Here is an 18,442-nt window from a genome sequence, read left to right as displayed (position 1 = left end):
CATTTGCAATGGTCAGTGCAAATACCAGTTGCGAATATAAATGTCAAGGATTTATAGAACCTGAGCTTACGCGAAGTTATAACCAATATATATATACACTTTGTATATTAAATGAATTTTAGATTTCATTTTTGTTTGTGTATGTAACGCAGTTTTAATATTAATTTTAGACGATAACTTTTCAGTTGTAAAGTTTCATTTGGCGGAAGTTCATTTTATTGTTCAAAACTGCAATAAGTTAGTCAAATAAAAGCATGAGATATGTTTATAGTAAGTAAACTCGTTTGATCATATAAAGATTTAAATGCTATGTAAATTTGAAGCACTTTTAAACGATATCTTAAGACAGGTTGTTATCAGAATGACCTACATTCATATCAAACATGTAAGTGCGCGCACTCTCTCATTCTAAGTTTGGAACAAAAGAGTGTCGGGATGAGAGTGCTAAGTTTCCTTAGCATATTCGTTAATGCTGTAACACTAGGTGAGTCATATCTCTTGATTAGCTAGTACTTTATAGATTATATTTGATGTGATATGAAAAAAGAAATATCTTTAAAAAGATAGTCGGCGAATTAGTAGACTAGTAGACAAGAAGTTAATGATGGTTTCATATCATTCGTGTTATTCTGTCATCTTTATAACATTTTGCAAATAGCAAAACTAAATACCAAACTTTAACAATTTAAATGGTTCTCTTTTGAATTTTCACAAAGGTTTCGTAGATGTGCAATTTTGTTCCGTTTTTTCATGTGATACATAGAAAGTATTCAGCTCTTTCTGTAAATTGATAATTGTTAGCACCGTATAGCGGGTTAATTCTGCGGGCAAACAATTGTGCGGTTTTGTCCCAAAATGGGCCTCTTTATTTCTGCGTTATTTATTTCTGCGACTTTCGAGAAAAACAGGAATTAATTTTTGCGGTTTGCATAAACCGGAAGTAAATTCTGCGCATGGGAAATAGCTACCGCATTTACTATGTCATAATTAACGACTCAAATGCATATCGTTGTCGTCAGTTACGTCCTGGTGGCATTATCTAGGTCGGAATCTTGGACAGTGAAGTTGGCGCAGCTGATTTATGTTTAAATCTGATTTCTTTTTATTACCGTGCATGATCAGAATTTAGAGTTAAAAATAAATACTGTAGGTCTAGTACCGGTAATTCATTTGGAAAGACATTTTCATAAAATGTAACACTGCTGGTAGAAAAAAACAAAACAATTTATTTACAAATATATACAAATGCAAAATCTAGTAAACGGTCCGTTCACAGTCCATTCAGTTACAACAATAGTTACAAGTTTGTTTAAAGCCCTGCTCCGCGGCTATTCAAATTCTTTTGTGTGTATGCAACCCATGATTACAATAGGGAACAGTTAACGGCCACGTGCCACACTTCAGCACGCAAAACCACCGGTATTTCATATAGAATTTAATATAAAATAGACTCTATTTTGACAGGCGTCACTGTACATATCAGGATTTTTATGCTTTTTAAAGGTAGGACGGGAGCAGGGCTAGCGTGTTTTTGTGATATACTTGTAACGATTGCATGCCCGAAATGGTAACCATTTATTTGTTGACAAGATTGATACAATAATAAAAGCAATCAACCAAAATCGGTGCGGTGTGAATAACTTGACAGCAGACGAAAAACTCGTGAGATAAAGATAACGGGTTATTATATTAAGCGAAATACCAAAGTTTATTTCTGCGTCAAAAATTCTGCTGATAGTTTAAATGTGCGGATTTGTTTTCTGCGCGACGGTCTCAACCCAAATGTCTGACATTTCACTCAACGTCGCATAAACACCCTTGTTACCCGGATAATACAAAATGATGTGATAACTCCAACATGCTATAAAATGGCCGATCAACGATTTTGAAAATTTCACGATTTTCGGTAAGATGCTGAGGCTTGATAAGTGATTTTAATCCCCAGATGTTGCTAAAAGAATGAATGGCGATTTGTTTCCATGGAACTCAAACTATTTTACTGTATTTTTGTGAATACAATACACAATATGTTAAATAGTTTACAAAATCCATGTAAGTTTAGTTTGAAAAATCATAAAAAATATTTAGAATTGTTTTTCATGCTTGTAATTCACTGTATATATGACTCTACCATTTCACTATCTGTCATAGTTTACAGTAAGTTGTTTACTTTTGCCGTTTAAATGTCAAAACCATTTATATTGATCTGTGTATGAAAAATGGATAATAGCCAAAAATGACCATGTATAATGCCCTACATGCGTTGTCTTTGAAAGTGGATAATAACCAAAATGGACTTTTTTCATTGACATCTCATAACAGATTGACCAATTTTGTGTGCGTGGACATGTTTTGATAAATTACTTTGTAACAACATGATGATTTGAGCCTGTTAACATTTTTATGCTAGCAACTGGCACAGTGTACAACTTGCACCTTCCTGGTATCAAGTACAATGTCCTGTGCATATGTAATATTTTCCCCCGCTGTCCCTTTTTACCCCACGGTCTCCATATTCCATATAAAATACATACATGTATTTGATTGTCAACTACCTTTTATAATCACTAATAGCACAAACCCTGTTCACATTCTGAATACCTAGGTGTACATATTGGTACACCAAGACCTCTCTTACTGACCACGTGTATAATACATTGTATTGACAATGCTACAGCAATAAGTTACCACATTTCATGCGTATACTTACCTAATATACAAAATTCTACCTTAAGAGCATCATATGCAAATATCAAACTAAACTTACACGAAAAATAAACGCAACAATTATATTTCCTCATCATTTCGTTTTAAGAGCATACATCAATACTTATATTCCATATTTCGCTTCCGGTCATCTAAATGGCGCTGCACAAAATGCTTGTGAACCTCGTGCTATTTTACCACGAGGCGAATCAATACAAACTTTGCTGTGTATAATTCAACGCCAATTAGGCGTGACTTAACCGCTATTTCCGGTGTTTACCGCAGTATTTTTATGATCTAAAAGTGAAGACACGCCTCGATGCATAAAGTTGATCTCATTTACAAGATATGTACTCAACACCGATTGAATTTCTTATTCAAATACCAAGGCTAAATATGACAGAGAGAAATCGAATTTTGGGACTTTTAATCGGTGGAATTTCACAGATACAATGTTTCAAAATTAACAATTTCGACGTTAGTTGAACGTGTTAACATTACAGTAACAGCTGGTGACCGTCCACGTTCAGTTGCACCGCGTCTGACAAGCATACGTCAAGATAATATGATACGTCAACGTCATTTACGTGACAGCTTTGTGACTTCGCAATCCACGTCACATGTTGTAATTGGAAATCCCGGACGACCAATTCACCGTGACACAGTCATAAATTGTTTGCGTAAACGCGGGATTCATTTCCGTCGTCCAACTCAAAGTCAGGCTCTTGTCATCGTCAAGAAAAACAACGCTGGGCTCTAAATAACCGACGACGTCAGTGGGGAACTGTTGTATTTAGCGACGAATCAAGATTTAATCTCCATCACGCTGACAGATAGGTCAGAATATACAGACGCCGCAACAAACGTTTCGCAAATAACTGTGTGCGTGAGGTTTATCCGTACAATGGTGACAGAGTCATAGTATGGGCAACAATAAATTCCACCTTCAAATCCACCCTTGTATAGGCTGTCATACAGAGAAATGGTGGCTATACGCGTTATTGACTGCACTGACGTTAAAGCATGGAAAGAAATATGATCTCAGACGATATTCATTTTTTGATGATAATTTTTTTTTCTGTTATGTTTACTTTGATTAAACATATAAATCTGTATGGTTAAACATCAGTAGGTTATAAATATTGACTATTACAATACTTGTTGCGTTTCTTTTTCGTGTCAGTTTACAATGTTGACTATTATCCATATAACATTTTGGGCTTTATCTTCGAAATTTCTGTGAACACTTTGGTCAGTATCCATCGACTAATACATATGCTTAAATATTTGTAAATTTGGGTTATTTGATCTAAGATAAAAACTTTCTAACATGTTCATATCATTGTTTATTTATTAACTGAAAATTACAAAATAACATTCATTACCGAAAGTCCATTAAATGAGGTTGACAACAGTTTGAATCGCCAAACTCGTTCTCAAAAGCAAAATGTAAACATTGTTAAAGGGTTTCCAACCCATATGCAAATTGTTTAGTGCAAATGGTACAGCTTGTAAACTATTTTGAATCAGTTGTAACACTTTAAACGATCAGAATGGGTATTTAGAAAATATTGAAATAAACAATGTTCTTACCAAGTTTGACAGTTCATCCAGTGTGTAGTATTTTGGAATTATCATATCATTTCGTATTATCCGGGTAACAAGGGTGATAATCAGCAGAGTAAAAATAAGACACGCTCTTCCAATCAGGCAGAGTGTTGCATAAATCCTTCGTTGTGATAAATTATCTATAATGCGTTATCAAGTAGTCGATTTGCAAACTTAAGGTATGTGGAATGGGTCGGTCAAGATCACGAATTCGTTCCTATTACAGCATTCACCTGCAAAAAGTGTTATCATAGAAAGTATCATGCTAGTGCACAAGATATATAATGAGCATACACGTGCGATATCCTTACCTTTTATGTTTTTATGAAAGTCCTTATCAAAATCATGAATATACATAGAGTAGTTGAAAGGAAGTACATTCAAAGCCTACACTTACATACTTTATCTTAAGGGAACAAGTAGAAAACATTACGAAATGTATGTACTCCAAATTTTAATCATTTTGACGGGTAAGTAAACCAGCATGTTTCGCATACATGACGGCTATATAACGTAATTTTTTTCTGGACATTTCAGGGTAGATTTATGTAGGCTTTTGACGATAAATTCGTTAAAACTCCTGAACAGATTTCACAAAATGGTATGGCAGATAAAAAAATAAAATGCGGGTAGTTTTAGGACACAGTATTGTTCCATGCATAGACCAAGTTTGTTCAGGTATTCAAAGGTACAATCTTAAGACTACTTTGTCAAGAAAGGTTCTTCTTTAACAATTTAAAGAAATCATAATAGTTTGTGATTCAGATATTTTCTTTAAACGCTACAATTTATTAAACTTTAACGTTTAACTTACGGTGACTCTCTGTCAACGATCTATCTCTGCTATCAAGTAGGATGGATTCACGGGTAACCTTTATGTAAAGGAATAGGTATCTGTTTATGTTCTATACATTAACGACAAAATCTTTTCTTGGAAAAAACTGTCGATTCTACAAAATGTAAATATACTATTAATGTCAGAGTAGAATCAAAACCGTACCTTTGAACGTTTGAGAAGTCTAAAAGGCTCATGTGTAAAACATTGTTATACCCAAAAAAAGCGCTTAAGTTTTATTCCTTTATCTGCCATATTTTTCAGTCAGGAATAAACAAGATGTTTTGTCAAAAATCCAGTTTTAATGGACACTAGAAATAGTAATGATAGACATGGTTCCGTCCGAGAAAAAGTCACGTGGGATAGCAACCTTCATAATTAATATGTAGTCAATAAAAAGCATAGGTATAATTTGTTTACAGGTTATAGCACAAAATGTTTCGAGTGTATGCACGCACAATTTCCGAGTGATTGTACACAGATAACAGTTTGCAATTCTGATGAGGTATTGTATAAAGAGATAAAAATATCTAATATATCATATACATATTCTGTTTAACTATTCTTTTAACATCCTAAATGGCTTAGCGCGTCAAATGTCTATGTTCTCGCAAGAGGCTCGACAGATATGGGAAAATAGAAGAAAGAAGATAAATGTGTACATGATATTATAACTATTCTGAATTATAGCGGCCCAGTTGATATGCTTACAAATTAACCTTACAATTACAGTTTACTATATATAAGCATTCATATTTGCCTTATACAGTATTATTAATGGGTGCGACATTTTATTAATGTTAAAAATGCAAGGCATTATGTTTAGAACCAGTGAAAACTGTACCAGTCTATGTAAAAATAAACATACTGGGTCATTATTGCATGTTTCTGTCATTTTCTTAGTTACTTCATAGCTACTTTAACTGTCTTGTTTTATAAGTTTATGCATACAATATATGTCATATCAATACAATGTGGTAAATGCTCACACTGGACGATAGGTATATATAAACTAAAGTCTTTATTCAAAGTAAGTAATGATATAAGGTTTTTGATTATGTCTGTCAATGAAAGATGTATTCTCATGTTATAAAGTGTATGTCGATCCCACATTGAACAATCGTTTTACTTTTCATACTTACTGCTTTGTTTTAGTATTGTCTTACACAACAAGTGGTAACAACAAGTGGAAACATAGTGTATAACTCTGGTTGCCTATCCAAATCGGTATGTCTCTATCTACTTGATTTGTAAATGCAAATTGTAAGTTTGTAAGAGAACCATGAACATACGAGCTGAATTCAGAACATTTTGAGACTAACGCGCTTCCGTAGAAACTATTAAAGATACAAGCATATTTTTTCATGGGCTTCTAGGTTGTTTCAATAGCTATTCGAATTGAAAATTCAAACATAATTGGCTTTGTTATAGCTGTGTTACAAGCGTTTTAACAAACAACACGTATTCAAACTAGGTTATCATTTCATTGTTAGCATGGAGGTTCCAAGTAGGAAGAAAATTAGGTTATTCATTAAAGCAGCATGCCTCCAGATTTGGCTTAAAATAATCTTTCTTTCAAATTGAAGTTTTGGTCATATTATGAACATTAGAATATGAATTGTTGTTTCTAAAATATTTTAAAAATTCCAAATCTAGAAAAAAATGATGACCGCGTCGGGAATCGAACCCGGACCGCCGCGGCAATAAAGACATTTTCCCGTCGTCGTAACCAATAGTGCTATAGCTGAAGTAATGAATAATGACTTCAAAATATAGATATTTATAATCGAGAGAGTTTACCTGGAGTAAAAGCGTGACAAACGCTTTTCGATTTTCATCGTAGAAAGTAGTAGAAACAGCAAATTCTTCCGTAACATAAAGTTTGTCTGTAATTAAGTTTAAAGCCTTCTTAAGAAATATAGCATTTATTTCAAAAATATCTAAAAAATATGATTTTTTGTTGTCGAACGATCTGGAGGCATGCCGCTTTAAGTTGCGCTGTTATCTGAGAGCCGATCAGACTTTGCAATAACTCAAAACTGTTTACGGTGATTGTCCCCATCCAAAACCAGTGGGTATTTGCGGATAAGGGTATTTAATAAGTGGGAATGTAGAGTCCAGGAACTACTTCTTGTCGGGCGCCCTCTCCGGATCTACCTCTTGTCAGGCGCCCTCAAACGTCAGTATCCGCCTATAATATTACTGTTGTATGAGCCATTGTAGAAGAAGACTTGAAATATACTCACACGGAATGAAACATTGAACAAAGGGCAAGAACGACCAGTTATCGCAAAAAGAACTCCAGAATGCAAACGGGTTATTTACACAAATTTCTTCCATTCCAAAGATTCTGTTGTGCAAAAAAGTAAAAAACCAAGAGCATCCAGCGGATCTATTACTGGCATTGTTACTGTGCCAAGGTTTTAGAATAAGAAAACATTACGTTAAACGTTGCCTAGACTGGTTTACCGGGTATCTGCCTTATTTATGTCAATGCAACTACACACATGAAAATAGACCTGCTTGTTTGACATACTTGTCTTTAAACGCTGCTATTGAATATTCATGAACAATTCAGTTTTCTTGCATATTACTAGAGTTGCTCTGCTGTTTCGGCGTCTTTCGACGGTAGAAGGTCAACAAGCATGGCAAATAAACGTTCAGCGGACATCATAACTTGCGTAGAGTGTTGTAAAGGCGACTTCTGCAACATGAAAGGATGTGGATCACACGGTAAATATACAGAAGAATTTCTCCAGATTTTGTGAACTAAAATAGCTCTTTAATGTATTAATTATACTTAAATCGATACAGAACGAAACATTTATTTTGAACTGTACATCATGTCCAATAGTACGTTGCACCTGTACAAGTATACAGCAAAGTGTATTGTGGAGTGTACATAATGTCAGATACGACTTTGCTCTTGTACAGTGAAACAGACTATTTTTCAATTTGTACATAATGATAATGTCAAGTTCTTCGTTGCCCGTTTACAGCGAAACTTGTAATAAAACAATACCACAGAATTCTTTAAACTTAATATTGTAACAGGTTTACAGAAAATATGAAAGAATAGCATGTACGTAATTGTCTGCTCTAGATCTAGATTCTTTCTTTTAAATTTGCATATTAGAATAGGAGGCAGGAAGTGTATAAAATGGTGATATGTAGTACAAGAACTTTATACTACAATATTAACCTTAACTATTGACATGATTTAATTTGTCTATGGTGGTTCGTACATGAAATCCGCCGATGTATTATATACAGTACTCAGTCTTTATGATTGTTAGTCCGACATAACATGTACTAAAACAGATTGACAAAAATGCATTGCTCAAGCTAAATGCGTATTGCGCAGGTTTCCCACACGTTTGTTAACCTTTACCCTCCTAAATTTCTTAAATGAATTTGTCCATCTTTCAATTTGGACAGTAACATTAACTGTTAAAAGGGGTGCTTACCGAAAAGATACTGACTGAATGGCGAACAGAGCAGATCTTGATCAGAGTGCACGGATGTGCAGGCTGGTCAAGATCTACGCTGGTCGCAAATACAGAATCAATCATGTCAAGCATGATAAGGGTTAACGGAATTACTTATCTATCAACCTTTTATGAAAAGAGTCAGATAATGGACATAGATGCTTAAAAGACACAGAAGAAGTTAGATTCTTTGGTACTTTCATAATGTCGTTAATAAGTTCTCTCTTATATAGTTAATTTTCGTAGTATTGTTTCTTGTGTGTAGCATTTCTCGTGTAAGTCAAACGAAGAAAATGATGACAAATTTGTAGACGAAATATGTAGTACAAACTAGTTGAACCTTTTGACATACAAGCTTAATCCAGGTAAGTTTATCCATCACAAACATACAGATTAACAACCAGATTAACAACAAATTAACAACAGATTAACGATCAAATTAGAAACACTCAAACAAAATCGAATCGAATCGAATCGCCTGGCATACAAGCTTAAGTCATGCGAGCATAGTTATCAGGAACAAACCGATTAATGATCATATAAGAAACACGTCAGACTAATTTGAATATCCTGGCATACAACAACAACAATAACGACGACGACATTTATTCAGCAATTTAGCATCAATAAATGCTTCTAGCCTAAAACAGAATTGACATATAGCCAGACATATTTAATGATACAGATACTGAAAGAATCTTCTCAATATTTTTATTACATCCAGAACATTCTAAAGATATAAAAAAACGACAAAAAACCCTTTAAATATCTTGTCTCAGTTTATTCGCAAATTTTAACAGAGTAAGTCATTCCTTCCTGCTTTCCTTAGACTTAAGGTTATAAAATTTATTGATAGTGGGCCATGTACAGTAATATGGTTTTAAATACATACCCCGTAATTTTTTATATAACGGACATACAACAAGAAAGCGATTTTCATTTTCTAGTGTATTACAAAAGATTACAAAGTTTATATTTTTTACCATACAACCTTAAGCCATATGAATCTCTTTATAAAAAGGAAACAGATTAACAATCAGATAAGCAACTTTCCATAGTAAGTCGATCCTCCTGGCATACAAGTTTAACCCATGTGCGTCAAAACACCACAAACACACAGATTAACAACTTCAAAAGATCTGTAAACCATCTTTTCATCACGAAATCACGTAAAGATAAACGATCAAATGTAAAAAAAAAACGGTACAAATACGTCGGACCTCATGGCATACAAGCTAAAGTCACGTGAGTCTATTTATCCCGAACAAACAGAATAACGATACCTCAAGCAAAAAATGTAATTGTATAATCAAATATTTGAAATACATGCATATATCTACATTATTTTAGGAACACATTTGATAACAATTGTACATGTTTCAGAAATTCCGCCCGCACAACGTGGCCCATACTGTTATACATGCGACGCACTAGATCCCAAAGCGTGTACAAATGTAAAAATCTGTGGTAAAAATGAGGTATTCATTTTGCTTTTGAATTTCATTATCTTAGTATGTTAAAAGGAATGAGCATAAATGTGTTGCTTTCCATTACGGATATTATGTATTTTTGTTATATATAATATATAAGTTTATTTCATGACTCATCAATTCCACTTTTTTCATTGGACTATGACTGGTCATACGGAGCTCCGTAGAACGGATAGGGGCCTCCGTGGCCGAGTGGTTAAAGTCGCTGACTTCGAAACACTTGCCACGCACCGATATGTGTTCGAGCCTCACTCGGGGCGTAGAATTCTTCATGTGAGAAAGCCATCCAGCTGGCTTACGGAAGGTCGGTGGTTCTACCCGGGTGCTGCCCGCTTGTTATGAAATAATGCTCGGAGGGGCACCTGGGGTCTACCTCCACAATCAAAGCTGGAAAGTCGTCATATATAAATGTGTCGGTGCGACGTTAAACCAAACAACAAAAGTAAAACAGATATTCATAGACAAAAGTCATATTCTATTAGACAAACTTAAACGTACAACTATTCCTCAAAACAAACTCACGCGCTATACTAAATATAGATGTGTCAAACACAAGCTAGTCATATCTGGTTTCCATAAAAGTGTAATGCAATCAGCAGCCTCGTTACATTTAGATAAAACTGTGTATGGACTGTATAAGTTTTTCTTATGAGCAATCTAAATGAGACATTAACCATACTGAATAGTCAAAAAATACAACACACTGTTTCATACAATTGGTGAATAACTTAGTCAACGGAACAGGCCATATTGATATATATTTTACTCGGCCTATTAGTCTTTGGAAATTACATTTTAGTCAGGTCCATAAACTTGGATATTCACCTCATCATAAATACTTGTATATATCTGGTCGATAGTACTTTTTCAGGTCGATATATCCTCATATCAACCTCTGTACAAGGCAATATTGTATATTGTTTCTGAACTGATTCTATGTAAAATACCGATAAGATTTAAAGTAATAAATTGAATGCTATGATATTTCGTCACCTTAGCGTAGACAATGGATAACGTCATTAACTTAAAGAAGCAGTTATATACATTTTATATTGCGGTAAATATATGTTTTTTTTTCAGCTCTGCATGCTCTTCACTCCTGTGGAATTAAGTAGCCTTCCAGAAATTATTTACAGAGGTCAATGTGAATCAAAGGCGGTAAATAGAAATTTTCGTTACTACAAATCGACACCACCTATCTTGTCTTACACTACACAGTACAGGATGAAGTGGATTTAAAATAAAGGAATCTATTCAGTGTGTTTATACAACGAATTAAAAGCGTGTTTAGTTTGAAAATTGAACAGTCACCATTTATCTACCTTTTAGTACTTTTCTCATATTTGTATAAGTTCTCCATTAGCAAATAAATCCATAAGTATCATTCAGCATAGAACAAGATACTTTTCTTCATTTTCGTCTTTTTATTTTAAAATACAACATATACAACATTTCTATTCGGAATTTATAGGAGATGTGATTCATTTATCAAAATACTTAACTAACTAAATCACATATCAATTTAAAAGGCATGTGATATGCGACAACATTCCACAGTAATAATTTACAGCTACATTTTTGTCGTTTGACAATGTAAACAATTGCTAAAGAGTAAAAAGCATAGTATAGCCTTAGCTTTTTCTAGGTTTATCTTAACTGCAGGCATGTGATGCAGTGTCAATGGCATTTATCAATGCTAAATGTGTGCCTACGTGTTGCAATACCGATTTTTGTAATGATTACTGCGTGGCGCCAACTCATGCTGCTATGACGTCATCGCATGCCAATACTACTGACAATAAGATACAGACAACAGAAGAGAACACAACTTTGCATCCTACAGAACTATCAACAGTTACGACACTTCAGTCGCAACGGGTTTCCACTACAGACGGTATATTTATTTATCAAACGAAATATGTGTAAAAAGGTTTTCAAAGTAAATTGTCAGCTGTATAAATTTATAATTGGTATGTTGACGCGGGTCCTTGTACAAATAAATTCATTTAGTTTTCTCATCACTTTATGAGAAGTCTTTATTTCTGGAAAATTAAATGCAATTTATGCTTTTTTCAGTACGAAGGACAGAAACGCCAAGTAAGCCATCTTCACATATATCTACAACACCTGGAATCACTCAGTCATCAACGACACATGGCCAGTCTTTCCACTGCCAGGTCAAAGATGGTTTTGTACATTTACAAAATTCACATGCGCAATTATGTGTCCATATTGTACTTCACCATACACCATTGTCTTGGGATGACGCACGAGCTTCATGTAAAAGACAAGGAGGGGATCTTGTTGTCCTAGACACTCATGACAAAGCTCTTTTAATGAGGAGAGAACTCAACAGTCATACTCGTATGTAAATAATAACATTTTATCGTCTGTTTCAACTAGGGTTTAATATATTAGATAACATTACTAAAACATTATACATTATACGGGGCCTCCGTGGCCGAGTGGTTAGAGTCGTTGACTTCAAACCATTTGCCCCTCATCGATGTGGGTTCGAAACCTCATTTGGGGCGTAGAATTCTTCACGTGAGGAAGCCATCCAGCTGGCTTACGGAAGGTCGGTGGTTCTACCCAGGTGCCCGCTCGTGATGAAATAGTGCACGGAGGGGCACCTGGGGTCTTCCTCCACCATTAAAGCTGGAAAGTCGCCATATGACCTAAAATTGTGTCGGTGCGACGTTAAACCCAACAAAATAAAATAAATAAATAAAACATTATACATTAATTTATTTGTTTGTTTAAAAAAAGCAACACATACACAACAGATTCTAACGTATAGAAACAGAAGTTTCTTTTCTAAAATTGAATATGATTATACAAGTGTTCATACATACGTACATAGTTTGTTTGTAAAATGCATATTTTGTTTTCGGAGGACTAAGTTGTACAATGCACGTCCTTAAATTTGTTTGCACTCTAAGAAGCTACCTACATGCGACACTTTGCGGACCCCAGTGTTACCACACTATGCTAAAACATTCACATTTGTTACAACTATTAGAGGTAGGCATAATAGGAACATTCTCTTTGCATACCCGAGAGCAATGGTTAACATGTTTGTGATAATAGGCTACACATAAATATGGAACCAAAACTAGTATAAGGCAGAGCAAAATTATGATGCGCAAAAGTGCCAGAAATGTATTAACGGATGGCAATATGAGGTTATTGTATAGTATTTGATATAATCGAGTACGCAGCTGTAATATAAGGCTATTTAACATTTTTCTGTACACTATTGCGATACATTTTGATGAGTACACATTCAAGGAAACATACTCGGCGAGCCGATAGACTCGGATTGGTACGAGCACCAATGTATCCCGTTCTGTACAGGACAATGTTAAGTAACTTTTTCGATTTAATGCTTATTATCCTGAGTAAAACAGAAAAAAGAAAAATAATAATAAAACGTGCACATTTTTATCCAGAAACATAGCGTCAAACGCTTATTGTTTTTCATTTCCATGTGGATACTTTTATTGGTCAATGGCTTTTATAGTTTAGTTTCCACGGTGATCCAAATCAAAGTTGTTGCATCGTCAGATAAGAAAATATTGTATCCAATTCGGAAATGTTAGGGAGGGTTACGCGTTACAATTGCAAAAGAGAAAAAAGAAACAGAATAATTACCTATAATTTTATTTATTAAATGAATGTAAATAGCTAAGTCTTTGATAAGGTCGCAAGAGAGAAGAATATCTTGTCCGAAGACGAAACTTGTACTAGGTTATGGGTTCCTACGTTGTATTATTCTTGTAAAGCGACCCAGGTGGAAGATTAAGTTCTAAGTGTATACGTTACATATATTTTCAGGATATCCAAATAACGAATTGTATTGGATAGGAGCAAAGGATTTTTCGAAACATGATCATTTCTCCTGGGTACATGGTCACCGTTGGCATAACACAGCAGCCGATTGGAGTGATGGTCAGCCGGACCATTTCAAACATGGCCATGACCAAGACTGTGTCTGCATGTTTAGAGATACAACACCATCTTTCGCATGGCACGATAAAAATTGCAATTTTGAAGGAAGTTATATCTGTGAACGAAAATAAATATTACAAGATATCGTTCATGTAATAAAACATGTGTTTCTGTTTCATGTAACAAAAACATGTGTTTCTGTTCGCGTTTAACGCCTATTTTTCAGTAAGTCTTATGAACGACGGTGTCTACTTGCAGTGACTTTATAGTGCTACCGCACTGGTATACCACGCCGTAGACACGTGACATGATACCCCGACCCGGTCTCATTGTACTGACACCGGGCTTACCAGTCCTAGTACTATCCTCTAAATGCTAAGCGCCAAGCAAATAAACTGCTAGAATCATTTTTAGCTCATCTGATTTTTTGAAAAAAAAAATGATGAGTTATTGTCATCACTTGAGCGGTTGTCGGCGTCGGCGTCGGCGTCTGCGTCGGCGTCTGCGTCGGCGTTGCCTGGTTAAGTTTTATGTTTAGGTCAGCTTTTCTCCTAAACTATCAAAGCTATTGCTTTGAAACTTGGAATACTTGTTCACCATCATAAGCTGACCCTGTATAGCAAGAAACATAACTCCATCTTGCTTTTTGCAAGATTTATGGCCCCTTTTGTACTTAGAAAATATCAGATTTCTTGGTTAAGTTTTATGTATAGGTCAATTTTTCTCCTAAACTATCAAAGCTATTGCTTTGAAACTTGGAATACTTGTTCACCATCATAAGCAGACCCTGTACATCAAGAAACATAACTCCATCTTGCTTTTTGCAAGATTTATTGCCCCTTTTGGACTTAGAAAATCAGTTTTCTTGGTTAAGTTTTATGTTTAGGTCAGCTTTTATCCTAAACTATCAAAGCTATTGCTTTAAAACTTGCAACACTTGTTCACCATCATAAGTTGACCCTGTACAGCAAGAAACATAACTCCATCCTGCTTTTTGCAAGATTTATGGCCCCTTTTGGACTTAGAAAATATCAGATTTCTTGGTTAAGTTTTATGTTTAGGTCAACTTTTTCTCTTAAACTATCAAAGCTATTGCTTTGAAACTTGCAACACTTGTTGACCATCATAAGCTGACCCTGTACAGCAAGCAACATAACCCCATCCTGCTTTTTGCAATAATTATTGCCCTTTTTGGACTTAGAAAATAATTTTCTTGGTTGAGTATTATGTTCAAGTCAACTTTTCTCATAAACTATCAAAGCTATTGCTTTAAAACTTGCAACAGTTTTTCACCATCATAAGTGGACACTGAACATCAAGAAACATAACTCTAACCTGCATTTTGCAAGAATGATGGCCCTTTTTAGACTTAGAAAATCATGGGTAGGGCAATATTTCTATTACACAAAAAAAATCAGATGAGCGTCAGCACCCGCAAGGCGGTGCTCTTGTTACCTCTTAAGTATGACGCGACCAGGGATCGAACCCATGACCTCCCGCACTCGAAGCGGATGCTCTATCACTAGGCTACCGAGGCTGCTAGCAAATATTGCATCCCATCGGCTTTAGCGGAACTCTATTGCACATGTATTAAATGCACTCTATGATCTTAAAGGACCAGAAAATATACCAACACTGAATCATAGTACGGGAATCCTTTTTTACAGCCTCCACATGCCACTTAAAGATTGCTGGGCTGATAGTTAATAAAATCTGTAAAAGGGTTGTTTAGAAGCTAGAATGCAACCATGCTAAATAATGGCAGACTCAGTTTGATTGAGTCTGTTCATGAGAGATAAAGTACAGTGCAACACCTCTCACGCCACCTAGCACTGCCTTCATATTGTAACTAAATATGTTTTATTTATATTATGACATCATGCCAAGGCATTTATTATTAACTAAAATTATTGTGTTGTATCTAAGTATACATGAATATAAATTATTTCTAATTAGATACAACTGTAAAACATTATCCCGTCTTGGTCATTATGATATCAAACTATTCATTGCTGAAAATACAGCTTGTTACCTTACGAAAAGAAGCTGATCAAGTTGTTTCTTTATAGAGACAAATGATTCCTAAATAGACGTGGTCTCTCTAGAGGGTTTGACTGTTCAAAAATTCTTTGATAAATAATTATCATAAATGAGGGGAATATCCTTGAATGTCCATTCTTTTTATTCGGCTCGCTACGCTCGCCAACTTGCCTATATTTACTATTATTGACGCTGTAACCTTTATATAAAGTTTGATGATGATTCTTTATATTGTAGTATATGATTTTTAGAAAGGTCAGAGCATTACTTTTATGCAAAACTGATTATGTATAACTATTTACCTTTCCACTGTCAGGATAATTTGTATATGTAATATATTGATAACGTAACACATAAGCACAGATAATGCTTGACTCCCTTTTCATGTTGTCATTGCTATAACTTGTGTTGAATTGCTGTTATTAATAGAATTTGGGTCATTTATGGCTGATTGGGGTTCATTATATGGATAGCTAGGTCCCAGCTTTGCACATTATGTCATATACAAAAGTTAAAGGGAACTAAATATTTGATAGAGCAAGTACTCGTTGTAAAACGTTATATTAAAATTTGAACCAATCAGAAACAAGTTCTAAAAATAGCACGTCTGCTGGGGTATAAATAGGTAGATTGATGACAGAGAGCTCATTTTCGGTATCCAGAGGTAGAAGAAGACACATCGAGGATTCAACTAATAATTTATCCCAGTACCTTGATAAGGAGACTATTGCAGTTACCCTGTCAGGGCGGATAAATTATTAAAAAGAAGACTTTTTTTGGAAGTTCTTAGACTAAAGAAGAGTAGCAGAATTTCGATAAGGTTTCGAGCTATAGGGCCAGCGCATAGGAGTTTAACCTTAAAGGTAACTGAATGCTATAGACGATAGCATATATAGGCTGAGCATCGGGAAGCTGAGACAGAGACCGAGAGTTTGGTAATCGACTGAGATAGTAGGAGAGTTCCAGCTTATAGAAGGTTCAGCATTATTGGCGAAGTACAGCCAAGGCATCGGGGATATACTTGTATGGTATTTGAATTCTACATATGATAGCATATAGGCGCTGAACATCCAGGAGTCGGGGCATTCATATAGAGTTGAGAGGACAGAGGCCGAGCAATCTATGCGATAGGACTCGTATGTTGTTGATTCAAAGACATTGTCTGACGGAAACTTCAACAAAAAGACCTGTCAAGTATAGAGTCTCCAGCCTATAGGAGTTTGAGCTAACTGAAAATTGTTAGTTTGAAATATTTAGCGATTTGCCTGATCCCTGAAATTGTCTAGCTCATAATTAAAATCATTTACGAATCATTGGTACACGTATCATTTAGGCAAGGTAGCCAGAGGAAAATTCTATATATGAGATATTTGGTCTCACCAGCTCTACGTTTTAACAAAGGACATTCTACATCGTTTGTCAGCTAGTCTAAGACATAGTCACCTTAGCGATTGGACCAAACCATTGTTCAAGATACTAAAGGCGTAGGCACTTCCCTGGGTCATATAACTAGTATCCTGACATTCACAATAGCGGAAAGAAATGTATATAAATGACAGTTTACATTTACATTAAGTTTCTAAAAAACGATGAAAATAAATAATGTAAACTTTGTAACTGAATACTATGAAATTAATTAACGGTGTTATGTGAAAATTTTAAACGGTGTTATGTGAACTTTAGTGTAAAAATCAAGGATCATATATCAGTGAAAAATTGTTTAGCGGCAGGACCCGTAGCTAGGTTTGCTACTCATTTTATTAAAGAATGATTTTAAGAGAAATAACTCCGCAAACAATATTTCGAGCGGACGTGCCAATGATATGCTCATCAAGGCTTTATACCAAGCACTTCCTACTCTCATTGAAATCTGGACTAGAATTGTGAAATGAAGCGTTGACAAAAATTTCTTGCAGGGCTTTTTTTCCCCTATAAATCTACCTCCAGAAAAAGGAGGCAGTCCCAAAGCAAAGAAAGTATTTTTCCCCAATTCTGAATTTAGTATACCCAAATTAGTGTTACCTTTCTGAAATGCAGTCCATTAATACTTTACACAAAAATATCTTTACATAGATTTTGTTTATTGGCAAATTTTCTTAAATAAAACAATTTAATTTTCAAGAGCAATTTCCTAATTCCACTGGTGTTGATGACGTTCCCAAAATGATGAAAAAGGACCTGACTACATAATTTCTATCTCTAATAATGAAATACAATTAATTCGCCAAATCATTCAACGTACAATCCATAACTTATGAATAATATAGACCTGCAACTATCATTCCTAAGACGTTTCAGTCAAATCACACAAACAGTATAATAGG

The 18,442-nt window shown here is 34.9% G+C and overlaps 1 protein-coding gene across 1 annotated transcript; it reads left to right on the top strand.

Moving 5' to 3' along the window:
• Positions 1-370: 370 nt before the first annotated feature.
• Positions 371-14,233, top strand: LOC128546558 (uncharacterized). The gene is made up of 9 exons (XM_053517307.1): positions 371-484; positions 5,572-5,654; positions 6,305-6,376; positions 7,747-7,882; positions 10,021-10,115; positions 11,208-11,285; positions 11,790-12,021; positions 12,204-12,491; positions 13,965-14,233. The coding sequence occupies exons 1-9, from the start codon at positions 436-438 to the stop codon at positions 14,207-14,209; spliced, it is 1,278 nt and encodes a 425-aa protein (XP_053373282.1). The 5' UTR covers positions 371-435; the 3' UTR covers positions 14,210-14,233.
• The last annotated feature ends 4,209 nt before the right edge of the window (positions 14,234-18,442 follow it).

The sequence above is a fragment of the Mercenaria mercenaria genome, chromosome 11, assembly GCF_021730395.1.
Source record: "Mercenaria mercenaria strain notata chromosome 11, MADL_Memer_1, whole genome shotgun sequence".
NCBI classification, from domain to species: domain Eukaryota; kingdom Metazoa; phylum Mollusca; class Bivalvia; order Venerida; family Veneridae; genus Mercenaria; species Mercenaria mercenaria.
This window is presented reverse-complemented; position numbering and strand designations above follow the sequence as displayed.

Excerpts from the sequence above, each read along its gene's own strand:
- LOC128546558 (XM_053517307.1), top strand. The coding sequence starts at position 436 with ATGAGAGTGCTAAGTTTCCTTAGCATATTCGTTAATGCTGTAACACTA. Across the intron at positions 7,883-10,020 it reads GAAAGGATGTGGATCACACG|AAATTCCGCCCGCACAACGT; the intron begins GTAAATATACAG and ends TACATGTTTCAG. Across the intron at positions 12,492-13,964 it reads AGAACTCAACAGTCATACTC|GATATCCAAATAACGAATTG; the intron begins GTATGTAAATAA and ends ATATATTTTCAG.